This window comes from Anomalospiza imberbis, chromosome 6 (genome assembly GCF_031753505.1).
Source record: "Anomalospiza imberbis isolate Cuckoo-Finch-1a 21T00152 chromosome 6, ASM3175350v1, whole genome shotgun sequence".
NCBI lineage: Eukaryota > Metazoa > Chordata > Aves > Passeriformes > Viduidae > Anomalospiza > Anomalospiza imberbis.
The window spans coordinates 7,050,376-7,062,448 of record NC_089686.1 but is presented as its reverse complement, the minus strand read 5'-3'; the positions used below and the strand labels follow the sequence as shown (position 1 = coordinate 7,062,448).

Below are 12,073 nucleotides of genomic sequence, written 5' to 3'. Positions count from 1 at the left end.
ACTGATCACTGGATCATGATCAAGCAGTTTAAAAATCCTTTACTCTCTCTCCCAAACTTTTTCTATTCATGTGTCTGAAGGCCCTCCAGATTTCTTCTGTACCTGAAGGAAGGAAACTACAGCCTGTGCCTTGTTTGGGTTTCACCTTCCCAAGCCATCAGAGCAGCCTATGGAAGACATGAATTAGGGACCCTCAGAAAACTATTCTGACCTCCACCAGCACTGCACTACAGACTAGAAACGTGCTTTCTTCTGATTCTGGCACTCTGTGACCCCCACTCAAGCCCCACATTTTGGAATATATAGGAAATGATTGCACTGTAAATTAGCAGCAATATGGCTGTTGTCTGGCAATTTTCCTTCCTTAACAACCATGCCTGAGAACAACAGGAATGCTTACCCTTCTTGCTGCTGGAATTTCTGAATACTTGAATTTTTATCAGAGCAGAAACAACACCGGATTTATTTTCAGTCAAGTTTCTCACAATAAGGAACAAGATCTATGGAGATCTCTTAAACCCACCTCTGCTCATCAGCTTCCTTTCTTTGAGCCTTCTTCCTTAATGCCAAACTCTTTTCCACCAGTTCTCTTACAGCATTTTCCAGACATACTTTGTCTTCTGGCTTCACTAGGTTTTTCAGCTTGGAGTGCTGGTTCTCTAAGTCAGTCTTTGCAGAGTTGAACTCTTCCTCTTTCCAGTGTGGAGTCTGACAGATCTCCACTGATCCACAGAGCTCTGCTGCAGCAGCCGGGGCTGGAGCTTCACAGTCCTCCAGGAACCTGGCAGCCCTCTGAAGGGCCTTGGTATAAAGCTCACCAGCCCTACATGCCTCCTCCAGAGCACTCTGAAAGCATTAAAAAGAGAAAGGAACAGTAAAATAAGGCTGCTGTGCTCCTCTGGATCACCACATGGTCTTAGAATGTTACACCTGGCTGTCTTTGAGATCAACACTCCCAGAACTGGCCTGAGGAGGTGAGGGAGGACATGTGGCAAACACATTTGTTACTCATGTAGTCACAGAGCAGTGCTGTAACCCATGTATTTATTGCCCTCCAAACAGGAATTACGTTCACCATTCCTGATCACATTGGCTTGACCTGTGCTTTAATCTTCTTGATCATTCCCAACCAGTGAAGCTTCTCTTTAGAGCAGAAACAAGGTGCTTGGGTTTTTCATCAATGTCACTATTGAAAACCTCACAAGAGGACTGCACCCAGTCTCTCTTCAGCTGAATATTTCAACACAGCCTTTGCTTTCCTCCTCTTTACCATTCTTTTCTTGTGCTAATCCCCACTGATTGATTATAATCACACTGAACACAACTTTCTTTGTATCCTTAGTTTCTGTCATGATTCCCATCCTATCCACCAATGCAGAGATGATCACAGGCCAATTCAGCTGTTAGAATAAATGAGGATGTGAGTCATGAAAATAAAAATGCCACAGTCACTGACACCTAATCAAATTATTGGGGAAAGGCATATGTCAATACTTCACCTTCATTAGATATACTTACAACACGGGCAGCAATGTCTGCCTTCAGTTGGGCTTCATAGCCTTGCAGCGTCTCTATTTCTATAGCAGCAGCAGGAGATTTCTCTTCTTGTTTTTCCCTCTCTTTTTCCAGTATACATTTAAGAGCAGAAAACTTTCCTTCCATCATATCCTGAATTGCTTCCCATCGCAGCTTTTCATCCTGCATTGTATTTATGTCTATCACAAGTGGCTGCTGGAGTTCTAATTGAATATGCCTTATGATGTGGAATATATTTTCTACTTCATCCTGACTACCTTCCTTGTTTACACTCTGTAGTCCAGAGACCAAGTTTTGAAGAAACTGCTTTAATTCTTCAACATTTTTCTCCAGGCTCTTTATTTCTTTCCTCTTAGATTCTTTGAATGATGTATCAAAGACCTCATTTTTGTTTATTTGATTTGCTGCCTCCTGGGTTAAGTACAAGATTTGTTGAACTGCCTGCAATAGAATCTGTGCAGATATTACATTCTCAGCAGGAGAAGAGCTGGAGCTATCATTTAGGATATTAGCTTCTTTTCTTACAGTGGAAGTCACAGTCTGGATTTCATCTAGCAATCCTTGAATCTTATCCCATTCCCTAACAATATTTTCCAAGTGTATTATTTTCTCTTTAATTTCATTTTTAATTTTAGAAAATTTAGTTTGCAATTCATCCAGCTGCAGTGAGTCCCATTTCAGACCTACACATTCAAATATTTCCTTGTACTTCATTACTTGTGACAAACCTGACTGAAAAGCTAACACTTTTTCTTTCAGTGCTTTGCATTTGTCCTTCACTCCCTGCTTAGCACCTGCTAATACATCATCTTTCAGGTTCATTTCACCATCCTGCAGGTCATCAAGATCCTGCTGCAATGAAGCTATTCCTTCAGCAAACTCTCTGGAGACAGCTGTCTTTTGTTCCACTTCATGAAGTTTACTTTGAATTTGCCTCTGTGTCTTCCTTGCTCTATTCTTCAGACTTCTTAACTGATCAATCAAGAAGAGTTGTTCAGAGAGGCTCAGCTGCCCAGCTGTGACCTGACTCTCTTTACAGTGGGATGAGATAAGCCCTTCTATTTCCTGTATGTCCTTTAGCATCTCCTTTAGAATGGCTTGTTGGCTCACCAGCTCTGAGTATGTGCTGGTTTGGCTTGGGTCAGGCCTGGCCACTAGCTCAGCTTTGAGGAGCTGAGAGTGAACTTTGTCTATTTCTGCAGTGAGTCTTTGTCTCTCCTCCAGCTGCAGCTCCAAGTGCTGCAATCTCTGAGCAGATTTTAAAACAAGAGCCTTGTATGAATTCTTCAATGTTTGTAAAAGGAAGGTCATATCAGAGACCTCCTCTGGCTCCAAGCTGGGAAGGATGTGCTGGAGCCCATAATCCAGGGATACAATCACAGGTTCTCTGTTCAGGATGTCTGTGTTCATAAGCTGACAATTTCTGATCTGTGATTTGACATCACTGGGGAAAAGTGCTGCTTTCTGATCAAGGTGGGACAGTGAGTCTTTGACCCAGGAAATATTTTCTTTCAGCCTCTTCATCATTTCATGTTTCATGAGAGCAGGACCAGTGGTCTGAATACCCTCTTGAGGAGTTTGCTGTGCTGATAACGCTTCCAATTTACCCTGCAAATCCTGTATAGAGTTCTCCAAAGCAACCTTCTCTTGATCACTCCAAATTCTTTTCATCTGCAGCTCAATCCTTCTTTTTAATAGAGAAAGACCATGTTTAATGTCCTGTAGCTCTGTGGTCCAAATGAGAGGGTCTTTGGCTTTTCCTGCAGCTGAGGAATGTGACTCTGCTTGCAAATACTGTTCTTGCATCAGCCTCTGAATATCCCGTGCTTTATTCATAAGCAGGTTAAATTCATCAATTTCTGCCACAACCTGATCATGTTTCTTTTGTACTGCTTGTTCCATGTGCTGCCACCAGTGCTCCAGCTGCCTCATTTGGCTCTCTGTCAACACTTTATCCATGCAAGTCAAATGCTGAGATAAAACTTCTTGCTGACTTTGCAACTGGTTTAAGACATCTCTTTCTTTCCGTAAGGACTCTATGCATGCCTTAATTTTCTCCAGAAGAACTGTGTTGTTCATAGGACCCCTGGCAAAAACATGAGTTTAAAAATAATGAATTCTCCTCATAAAGAGACTTTTAAAAAGCAAATTCCCCTATTTAGAGCACAATTCACTAACTTTATTCACTTAATCACACGCATCTCTCAGTGTTCTCTTAGGAATTCCCTAACCACCTCTGCAGTATCGTTACTTCTTGCTTATCTGTACAGCACTCACTATTCACAGATATCTGTGCAAAGAAGATATACTCTCTAACATTGCAATGTCTACTAATAGAGAATGTAGCCCTCATTTTTAAAATCAGCAATAGTGTTCTCTAAGTGAAGTAACAATATTTTATAGTAATTTCTGGTTGATAATGAAGATAAAACTTGGCTATAGAAAAATTGAGAAATTTCCATTCATCCAAGGTAAAACTCTTCCAAATTAATCTCTTCATATTTTATTTCCAGGAGTATTTTAAAATGCCCACCTAAAACACATTTAGCAGATATATTTTTATTACATTTTTAAAACCTCTTTGCTGTAAATTAACAATTTCCTAAGTTTTAAATGTTTTCAAATGATTTTGGTATATTACCATGGTACATTACACCATGACAAACTAGTTCTGTGTTTTGAAGACTAATTCACAAAAAACAGTAAATATGTTTTGTGCATTGGTTACCTATGAATTGATAATGTAGACTTACTTACTGCCATGGAATTTTTCCTATCAAATAAAGTTAGTTTTCAGAATAAAGAGATATTTCATTCAGAAAAAAAACCCTAAAATTAACGAGTCCCTAAAGAAAAAAAAGTATTTCACATCTGCCACATTTAAAAAAAATATTTTAAGATGGATTTTTATCGGTTTTTAGCCCAGCAACTACTTCTTTGTTTTGTCTAAAGAATAAAGAGAGATGTTGTTTAAGGATAGCAGACAGCCACCAGAAATTCTTCTGCTTAACTCTGTTCACAAACTTACAAACCTCTAAGACTCCTCTTGAAATGGCTATAACTCCATACTCTTGTCTGAGCATTACTGAAGCATGTCATGAAATTCAGCGTAGAACCACATTTGTTCTGCAACCTCTTAACCAAACCCCTCCACTGTACTTACATTTTTATGTTATCTTTTTCTGTTGACAAATTTTTCATGGAGGACTGTGCAGCAGAGAGATTTTTCTGGTATTCATTAATTAAACAGCACTGTTGTTGCTTCACTGCCTTAACAGCTTCCAGTTCCTGGAGCAGCCTGTCCCAGCAGGGCTCCATGGTTTGCAGCTCTGCTCCATTTGATCCTGTTCCATTGGGAATTACTTCTTCACCATGGCACACAGACTTTGCTTTCCACGTTTCCAGCTCAGTTTTTAAATTCTACAATCAAGCCCAGCACAGAGAGAAGGGATTAAAGGATGATCTTAAAGACTCTCAGATTTCGACACGAAATACAGCTAAATATTGATTTACCTACAAACATATTCCTGCTCATCCACAAGCCAAGGAGCACATCATGGAAGCAACCCTAGGTGTATCACTGCACTCCGGAAGAGCAGTACAAACTATGGGATTTACAAGAGCATGCATCAAGGCATGGTGTTTGCAGACAAACTGACTAATTGTGCAGTTAAAACTCAGATAAGGCTATGGGCAACAGCTTTGGTTCGCCCAAGTGAATCGCAATTCTGCAAGTGTATCACCACATTAAAAATGAGGAATGGTTTGCAGTTTCCATACCTCCAGCTCTTTCAGTTGCTCATTTATAAGCACCATGTCCAGTTCAGCCAGTTCATTTTTCAGCTCATTGACCTTTTGTTCCTCTTCAAAATATTCATTGTTTACTTGCACTCTGGGAAATAGCTCCTTCTGGACAACCACTTCTGCACCTGTGTCCTACAACACAAAACAAGATTCTTATTTCTGAAGAGTCTAAACCAGTATGTTTTCTGACTGCAGCACTTTGCTTCCCATGTTTAAGCCATGCTGGGGTTGTTAAATCCTGCTGTGGTTTCCCCCACAGCCTCTGTGGATCAATCAGGACCCAGAAACTGGAAGCTCCATCACTGTCCCCCACCCCTGCAGTCACCCCCTCCTGTCAGCACTGCTCAGATAGCTTTGAAATCTCTGCCCATCATTTCTAGTGAAACTCTGACATCCTCACCTTCAAATAACATCCTCCCTGCACCCACCTCTGCTACTGATAAATCCACAGGTCTGTTGTGTCTTCTCCCTCTCTTCCTTACATATTCATGGAACTTTATCCTCTCCTCACACCCGCATTCCTTCTGCTCAGCACCTGCCCTGACAACGCTGCTGTGTCCTTCCCCAGGACACCTCTTCAGCTCTTCTTCATGGGGCAGCTCATGCATGAAGCAGCCTGGCTGTGACACAAAGCCATGGCTGCCACTGTCACAAGTGCTATCCAAAATCTGGGGGAAGATGAGAGCAGTAGGGAGTCATGTCTCAATCAGGGTGGGCAGGGATTAGGAGGCTCCAGAGCCAGTCCCTGCCTCTGATTCCCATGACAGAAGGACAAGTCACTTGGGCAGGGGCCAGGTTTAACATCACCTTCAGCTATTGCAGACAGCATCATAAATGAAAGGTCACAGGCTAGCTGGATCACATGATGATCCCTTAAAAATCTTTCTGCATTTCCATTCTCCCAGTACCTGTCTATATCTGATTTGTTCCATGTATAAAATTTATGAGTGAATGCATACAAATACACAGATATTACTGCAGTGTGAGCTTCTCCATGGTACTAACATCTAAAATCAAAAACAGTAAAAAAAAATCTTGTCTGATAAACTTCATGTATTGGTACTTTAGACACTGTTTTACTAGAAGCAGCCAGCTATCACTGTAAGCTGTCACTGTCATCTGTCCCTTCGTGAGTCAAGAGCTATGCAAAATATACCTGCTTTCAAGTGTGGGAAACATACAGCGCATAGTACACATTATCAGAGAACAACAGTTCTCTTTATTTGAACTCTTGGTTTTCAGTCAAAACTGAAGAGGCCACTCATGAAGTAGTCAGTTGGAGAACTTTTCAATTTCTCTGTGTACATAACCAAAACAGTTGTATCAATTCAGACATAAGATTTAATCTCAAGAGACTTTGGAGTGCCACAGAACTGAAGTAAGCATTAAAACTCAGCTAAGCTATCACACAGAAAGGAGGAAATCCACTTCACCGGACTGAAATATCAAGACATCAAAAGACACAGAGAAGTGTCCTGACTTTCAGAAAAACCTTGTTGTGTACTCGTTCTCCTTGTTTGTGTGATGTTCTCATTGCACACTGTGGCATTGCCTCCATGGATACAGACAGGGGAGGCTGCACCTCAAATTCTGTGTCCAGTTCTGGCCCCTCACTACATGAAAGACCTTGAGGTGCTGGAGTGTGTCCAGAGAAGGGCAGTGGAGCTGGGGAAGGGTCTGGAGCACAAGTCTGGGGTTTAGCCTGGAGAAAAGGAGGCTCAGAGGAGACCTTATCACTCTTTACAACTCCCTGACAGGAGGCTGTAGCCAGGTGGTGTTAGCCTCTTTTCCCAGGTAACAAGTGACAGAAGAAGAAGAAATGGCCTCAAGCTGTGCCAGTGGATGTTTAGAATGGATTTTAGGAACAATTCCTTCACTGAAAGGGTGGTCAGGGACTGGAACAGGCTGCCCAGGGCAGTGGTGGTCTCCATGCCTGGAGGGAGTTAAAAGACGTGTCCCTGTGGCACTTGGGGACATGGTTTAGTGGTGAGCTTGGTGCTGGTTGGACTTGATGGTCTTAGAAGTCTTTTTCTACCTAAGTGATTCTATGGTGATTGCATTGTTCCTTAAATGCTTTTCAGTAGTACCCAGCATCACCTCCATAATTTTCCCAGGAACTGAGGTTAGTCTAACAAGTCTGTAGTTTACTGGATCTTCCCTCACACCCTTTTTGTAAATCAGAATAACACTGCTAGCTGCCAGTCAGCAGGGACTTCTTCAAAGTCCCAAGACCCTTGGGAGATTTTGCAGATGTGCAAGTGCCAGGTAAGACCTGCCCATGGACAAGCCAGCTGTGGACCTGCCTAGAGATTCACCAGGAAGATGAGACATAGCCCTACCTTCAAACTAAGAATGTGGTGTCCAAGATCAGCAGTCACAGGGCACTTGTGATGTAACTCCTTTACTCTTAAAAGAGCAGACTTAGTAAAGTCATTCAGTAATGCAACCTGTCATTAATTCAACTTGAATTCCTTCTCCTTTCTCTACTTTATTTAATTTATTTTTTTATGCTGAATCACCCTTGGATTTCAGTTCTCTGATCTGCCTTCCTTACGATGGCAAAGCTATCAGAACTGACTGTAACAACATAAAATGAAGTTTGTGTTGATTAACAGTTTGAAGCGAAACTCTAAATATCATAAAGACTGACTATGATGGCTCTAAAAACTAGGGTGAACTCTTTTGAACAGATCTACAGAAAATTATGATGTGGCAAGCACTTTGGAGGAGGTTCAAAACTATCATGGACATAAATAAAATCTATATGCAATGGTCTTGATTTTGATGTGAGTAATTGTCTCTTTTTTAAAAACAACTTCAGCCGAGGCCCACATGGAAACAAAAATTGAATAACTGGCACATTTCACTTGAAATAACAGACTGTGGGTTACCTCATGTGCAAGAACTGGGGGATTCGATCCCGATCCCAGACCATCTTTCTCAGCTGCTGCAGATTCCAGGACTTGACCTTTCTGGCACAGCTTCTGCTGAACCTGCCCCCCATCTTGTCTAGATGACTGATTCTCAACATCACTAGGTCCCTCCTATTGGTGTAAGAAAAACAAAAGAAACTAGTAATCAAAAAGCTCTAATCAAACCTGTCGAGTAGTAATTACAGTGCTTGAGATGAGAAAGTTATGAAGCCCATAATTATAGGTAGATGAGGAAAACCATAATTACACCTCATAATTTACTGTGAGCAATGTTATTGCAAAGGAAACCACTTACAAGAAGCAGTGCTGTAATTTTGTTATAAATTTTTAGAATAAATTGCAAGTGCTCTGACTGACACTGTTCATATTTCATTATTCTAAGCAGGGACCTTGAATTATGTGCTCCTGGACACAGTCTTGAATGCATTTTTTAAAGGTTTAGCTTTTTCCTGAGGACTTGCACTGTAGACAGAGAGTGTCTAGTTAGAAACCCAGGCAGGATAGTCCTGTCGGTAACCTGGAGATTGGCTGGATGGAGGTTTCAGTATCTCACAGAGTTTGCTAAAACTGAAATTCTGAGAAGAGTCTGGCTCTATAACACCTCCCCTCTTCAGGGAGGGGACGACAGCAACAACTCCCCTGTCAGCCTTTTCATCTCCAACAGGAACTGGGCCTCTTTCCACTCAGTCTGCCTCCAGCTCCTAAACACTGCTCTGGGTGTCAAAATTCCCCTTGTACCAGGGTGCACCACGCAAGGCACAACATCAGCATCTCAAGTGCAGCCTCATACATGCAAAGTAAATATGTAAATAAGAAATCTAGAAAGCAAATCAAACACAACAACAATGTTCAAGCAAAATGGTCAGGAGATTTCACAACACATCCAGGTGACTTGGAAAGCAATAACCTTTGGAATGACCCTCAGCTAACCACTAAAGAAAAAAATCCTCCCTCTAGACTAACTTTGAATGGTACTGGAAAGAATTAAGTGAGTTACCACATACTAAGTATCACATCAGACTAAAGTAGCTCAGTATAAAATTGAGGCTTTTCTTACTAATTTCCTAGTAGTATCATCCTCACTGCAACTGGATACAAACCCCCTCAAATTCGACCCCCCTGGTGTAATCTCGTGTCCAGTTACCTGTGCTGGATGGGTTTTTTCCCTAGATTCATCACCTTCAATACCAACACTATCCTGATGTCTTTCCAGATCTGCTTCACCACCCAGAACTGCACTGTCCAGAACATCCTTTTGGAACCTGTCAGGTCTGTCCATGTCTGGGTTCTCCTTATCAGTCTCCCCCTGATTTGAAAAATGCAAAATGTTTACCATCAGTCAAAGTCAGAGTACAAAATTTGCTAAGAAACTTCCCACTCCACAATCTGTCTACTCTATCTTCAGTTTAGCTTAATGAATGAAGGAAAAGGCTGAGGTAACCCAGACCCAGAGAGCTGGAAGCCCCTGCTCAGATCAATTTGCCATATTGGGATCTTAACCACTCTGAAACAGTTTCAGGACAGGGTAAACAGGAATAAGTGCTCACATGATTGTTAATATGGTTCTAGAAGTTTCTGATTAGACACATTTGCTAACTATTGATCTTGCACCTTTTCCAGAAATCACAGTACGGACAGTTTCCACTGTGATATTTTGATGGTCATCTCTCCGTGGTCAGGTCAACAGGGAGTACTCCAAATCATTCCCTTAGCTTTGCACACATTTACATTTACATTTTTACAAGTCATTTACAGCGTCAATGTCCTGAGGTCCCACAAAAATCAGCAGTTCCAGGTTAGTGACTTCTCAGTACCTGCAGTGATGAAACCTCTTAAATTCCTCATTCCTGGGAGTGTTCAAAGCCAAGCTGGATAGGCTTTGAGCAATCTGGTCTAGTGGAAGGTGTGCCCATGCCAGGGTGTCGGAACTAGATGAACTTTAACATCCTTTCCAACCCAAACCATTTAGTGATGGATTTTATGAAATCACAGGTAGGTGGTGGATTTTGAATCAAGGACAAAGCGGGTCCAAGCTCTGGGGGTTTGCAGAGACCATCACTTTGATCTCCTGCACTCTTCACATAAGTGAGGCTGAGGGGATGATTTGGAGAAAACGTAATTTATCATTCCTTTCATCAGCTAAGGAAAACATGCCTCCATAAGCAATAAAATTTTCAGGAATTACATATGGATTTCTAATGAACAGAGACACAAACACACACTCATATACACAGACTTATATTAAAACACATTTGTCAGGTACCTGAACAGCCTGCCCCAATCTGTCCCTGCGGTGATGGGTATCCTGTAATGGGCTGTCTGACAGTACACTGCTTTCCTCCAAAACTGGCGCATTCTGCCTCTCTTTCTCAGACATATTTCCATTTACATCTTGACCCTAAGAGAAACGACAGAAAAGAAAATCTGCTTGTGTTACCACAAACAGTGTATTTTAACATTGAATCTCTGAATGGTAAAAATTATTCTCTCCGAAAACCAACAGGACAAATACTGTGCTGCAGTTCTAAACAAGCCTCTCTGGTTTAAGAGAAGCTCCTAAAGCTCTTAGGCAGAGCTTCATCTGCAATTTTTCCACCTCTACAACTTCTCTCTGTGTCCTGGCTGAGGATACCTGCTCTAGTAAGTGGCAAGAGAAAGTGACATGCATTTAAATGGAATTGTATTTAAAAGAAAAATTGCTATTTTAAATATATTATTGGCTTGTTACAGACTTGCCATAAAAAGTTATGAGAGTTGCTTCCACTTCTTTGATTTATACACTTGTACTTACAGGAGGCTTAATTTCAGTGACATTAAGGGTGCAATACACAGAGGACATTTGAGATGTCTCTTTAGCCAGCTTTCCATTGCTGTTACTGTCAACAAACAAACTCACATCACTCATTTCCAAAGGCTCCTTCAGCTCCACTGCTGTGGGGGTCTCCTCTGCAGAGATTCGAGTATCAGAAGTGAACTGTGTCTCTCTCTTCACCATTGCATCTGCCTTATCTTCCTTTTGGATTTCATTACCAAACTCATCTTTTAACTCAAGGGCTTCACTGGAAATGTTTTCCTTCTTTTTCTTGACATTTTCAAGTCTTTCTTCCAGTCCTTCTTTGTGCTCACTCTGAAGTGTTTCCATCTCATCCTTAATAAACTCCTGTTCTGGTGAAGAGGTGTTTTGTTTAACAGTTTCTGCTAAAACCAAATTTTTCTTTATCGTGTCTTCACATCGGCTAAGAGGTCCCTGTTGTTCCTTTGAACAGGAAGAAAACATTTCATTTGAAAAGTATCTTCACTCAATATACCTAATGTTAAGATCTAAAGTCAGCCTCTAAAATCATAAACACTTGTTTTGAACAACAAACCGTGTTGAAAGGTACATGCAGACCTCTTTGCTGCAGAAAGTCAATTACTAAGCCAATAATTTCATCAGCCATTTTTATGCACAGAGAACACCTGAAGCTAAAAGCATTACAGTGATAAAATAATCCGGTAGCACACAGGGTGGTACATGATGATCCTTCCAAGTTCTGAAGTAATTCCCCCCTTGCCTCCTCTCCTATTCCTTTTTCCTTCTTAGAGGTAAAGCAAGTTCTGAAGGACAGGGAATTGCAGTGATCCATATCTGAGCTATGATTTCAACTTACAGCAGCTCTCTAGGCTCACGGCTACAAGGCTGATTTCCACTCTTGTCAAAGAGCAAAAGAATGTCTACTTATGCATGAAGGACACTTCTTAAAAATGAACTTGGCTCACTGACTTTTTTTTTTTAATTCTTCACACTGGCTAAATTAAAG

At 41.3% G+C, this 12,073-nt stretch overlaps 1 protein-coding gene across 1 annotated transcript in view; it reads right to left on the bottom strand.

Annotated features, from left to right (window-relative positions):
- SYNE2 (spectrin repeat containing nuclear envelope protein 2) overlaps positions 1–12,073 on the bottom strand; it is a 177,190-nt gene that overhangs the window by 95,855 nt on the left and 69,262 nt on the right. The window contains exons 44-51 of the mRNA XM_068192175.1: positions 11,170–11,529; positions 10,537–10,671; positions 9,418–9,579; positions 8,232–8,384; positions 5,317–5,472; positions 4,700–4,956; positions 1,519–3,622; positions 524–846 (exon numbers count right to left, since the gene is read on the bottom strand). Coding sequence (XP_068048276.1) covers positions 524–846; positions 1,519–3,622; positions 4,700–4,956; positions 5,317–5,472; positions 8,232–8,384; positions 9,418–9,579; positions 10,537–10,671; positions 11,170–11,529 — 3,650 coding nt within the window. The remainder of the gene's footprint in view (positions 1–523; positions 847–1,518; positions 3,623–4,699; positions 4,957–5,316; positions 5,473–8,231; positions 8,385–9,417; positions 9,580–10,536; positions 10,672–11,169; positions 11,530–12,073) is intronic.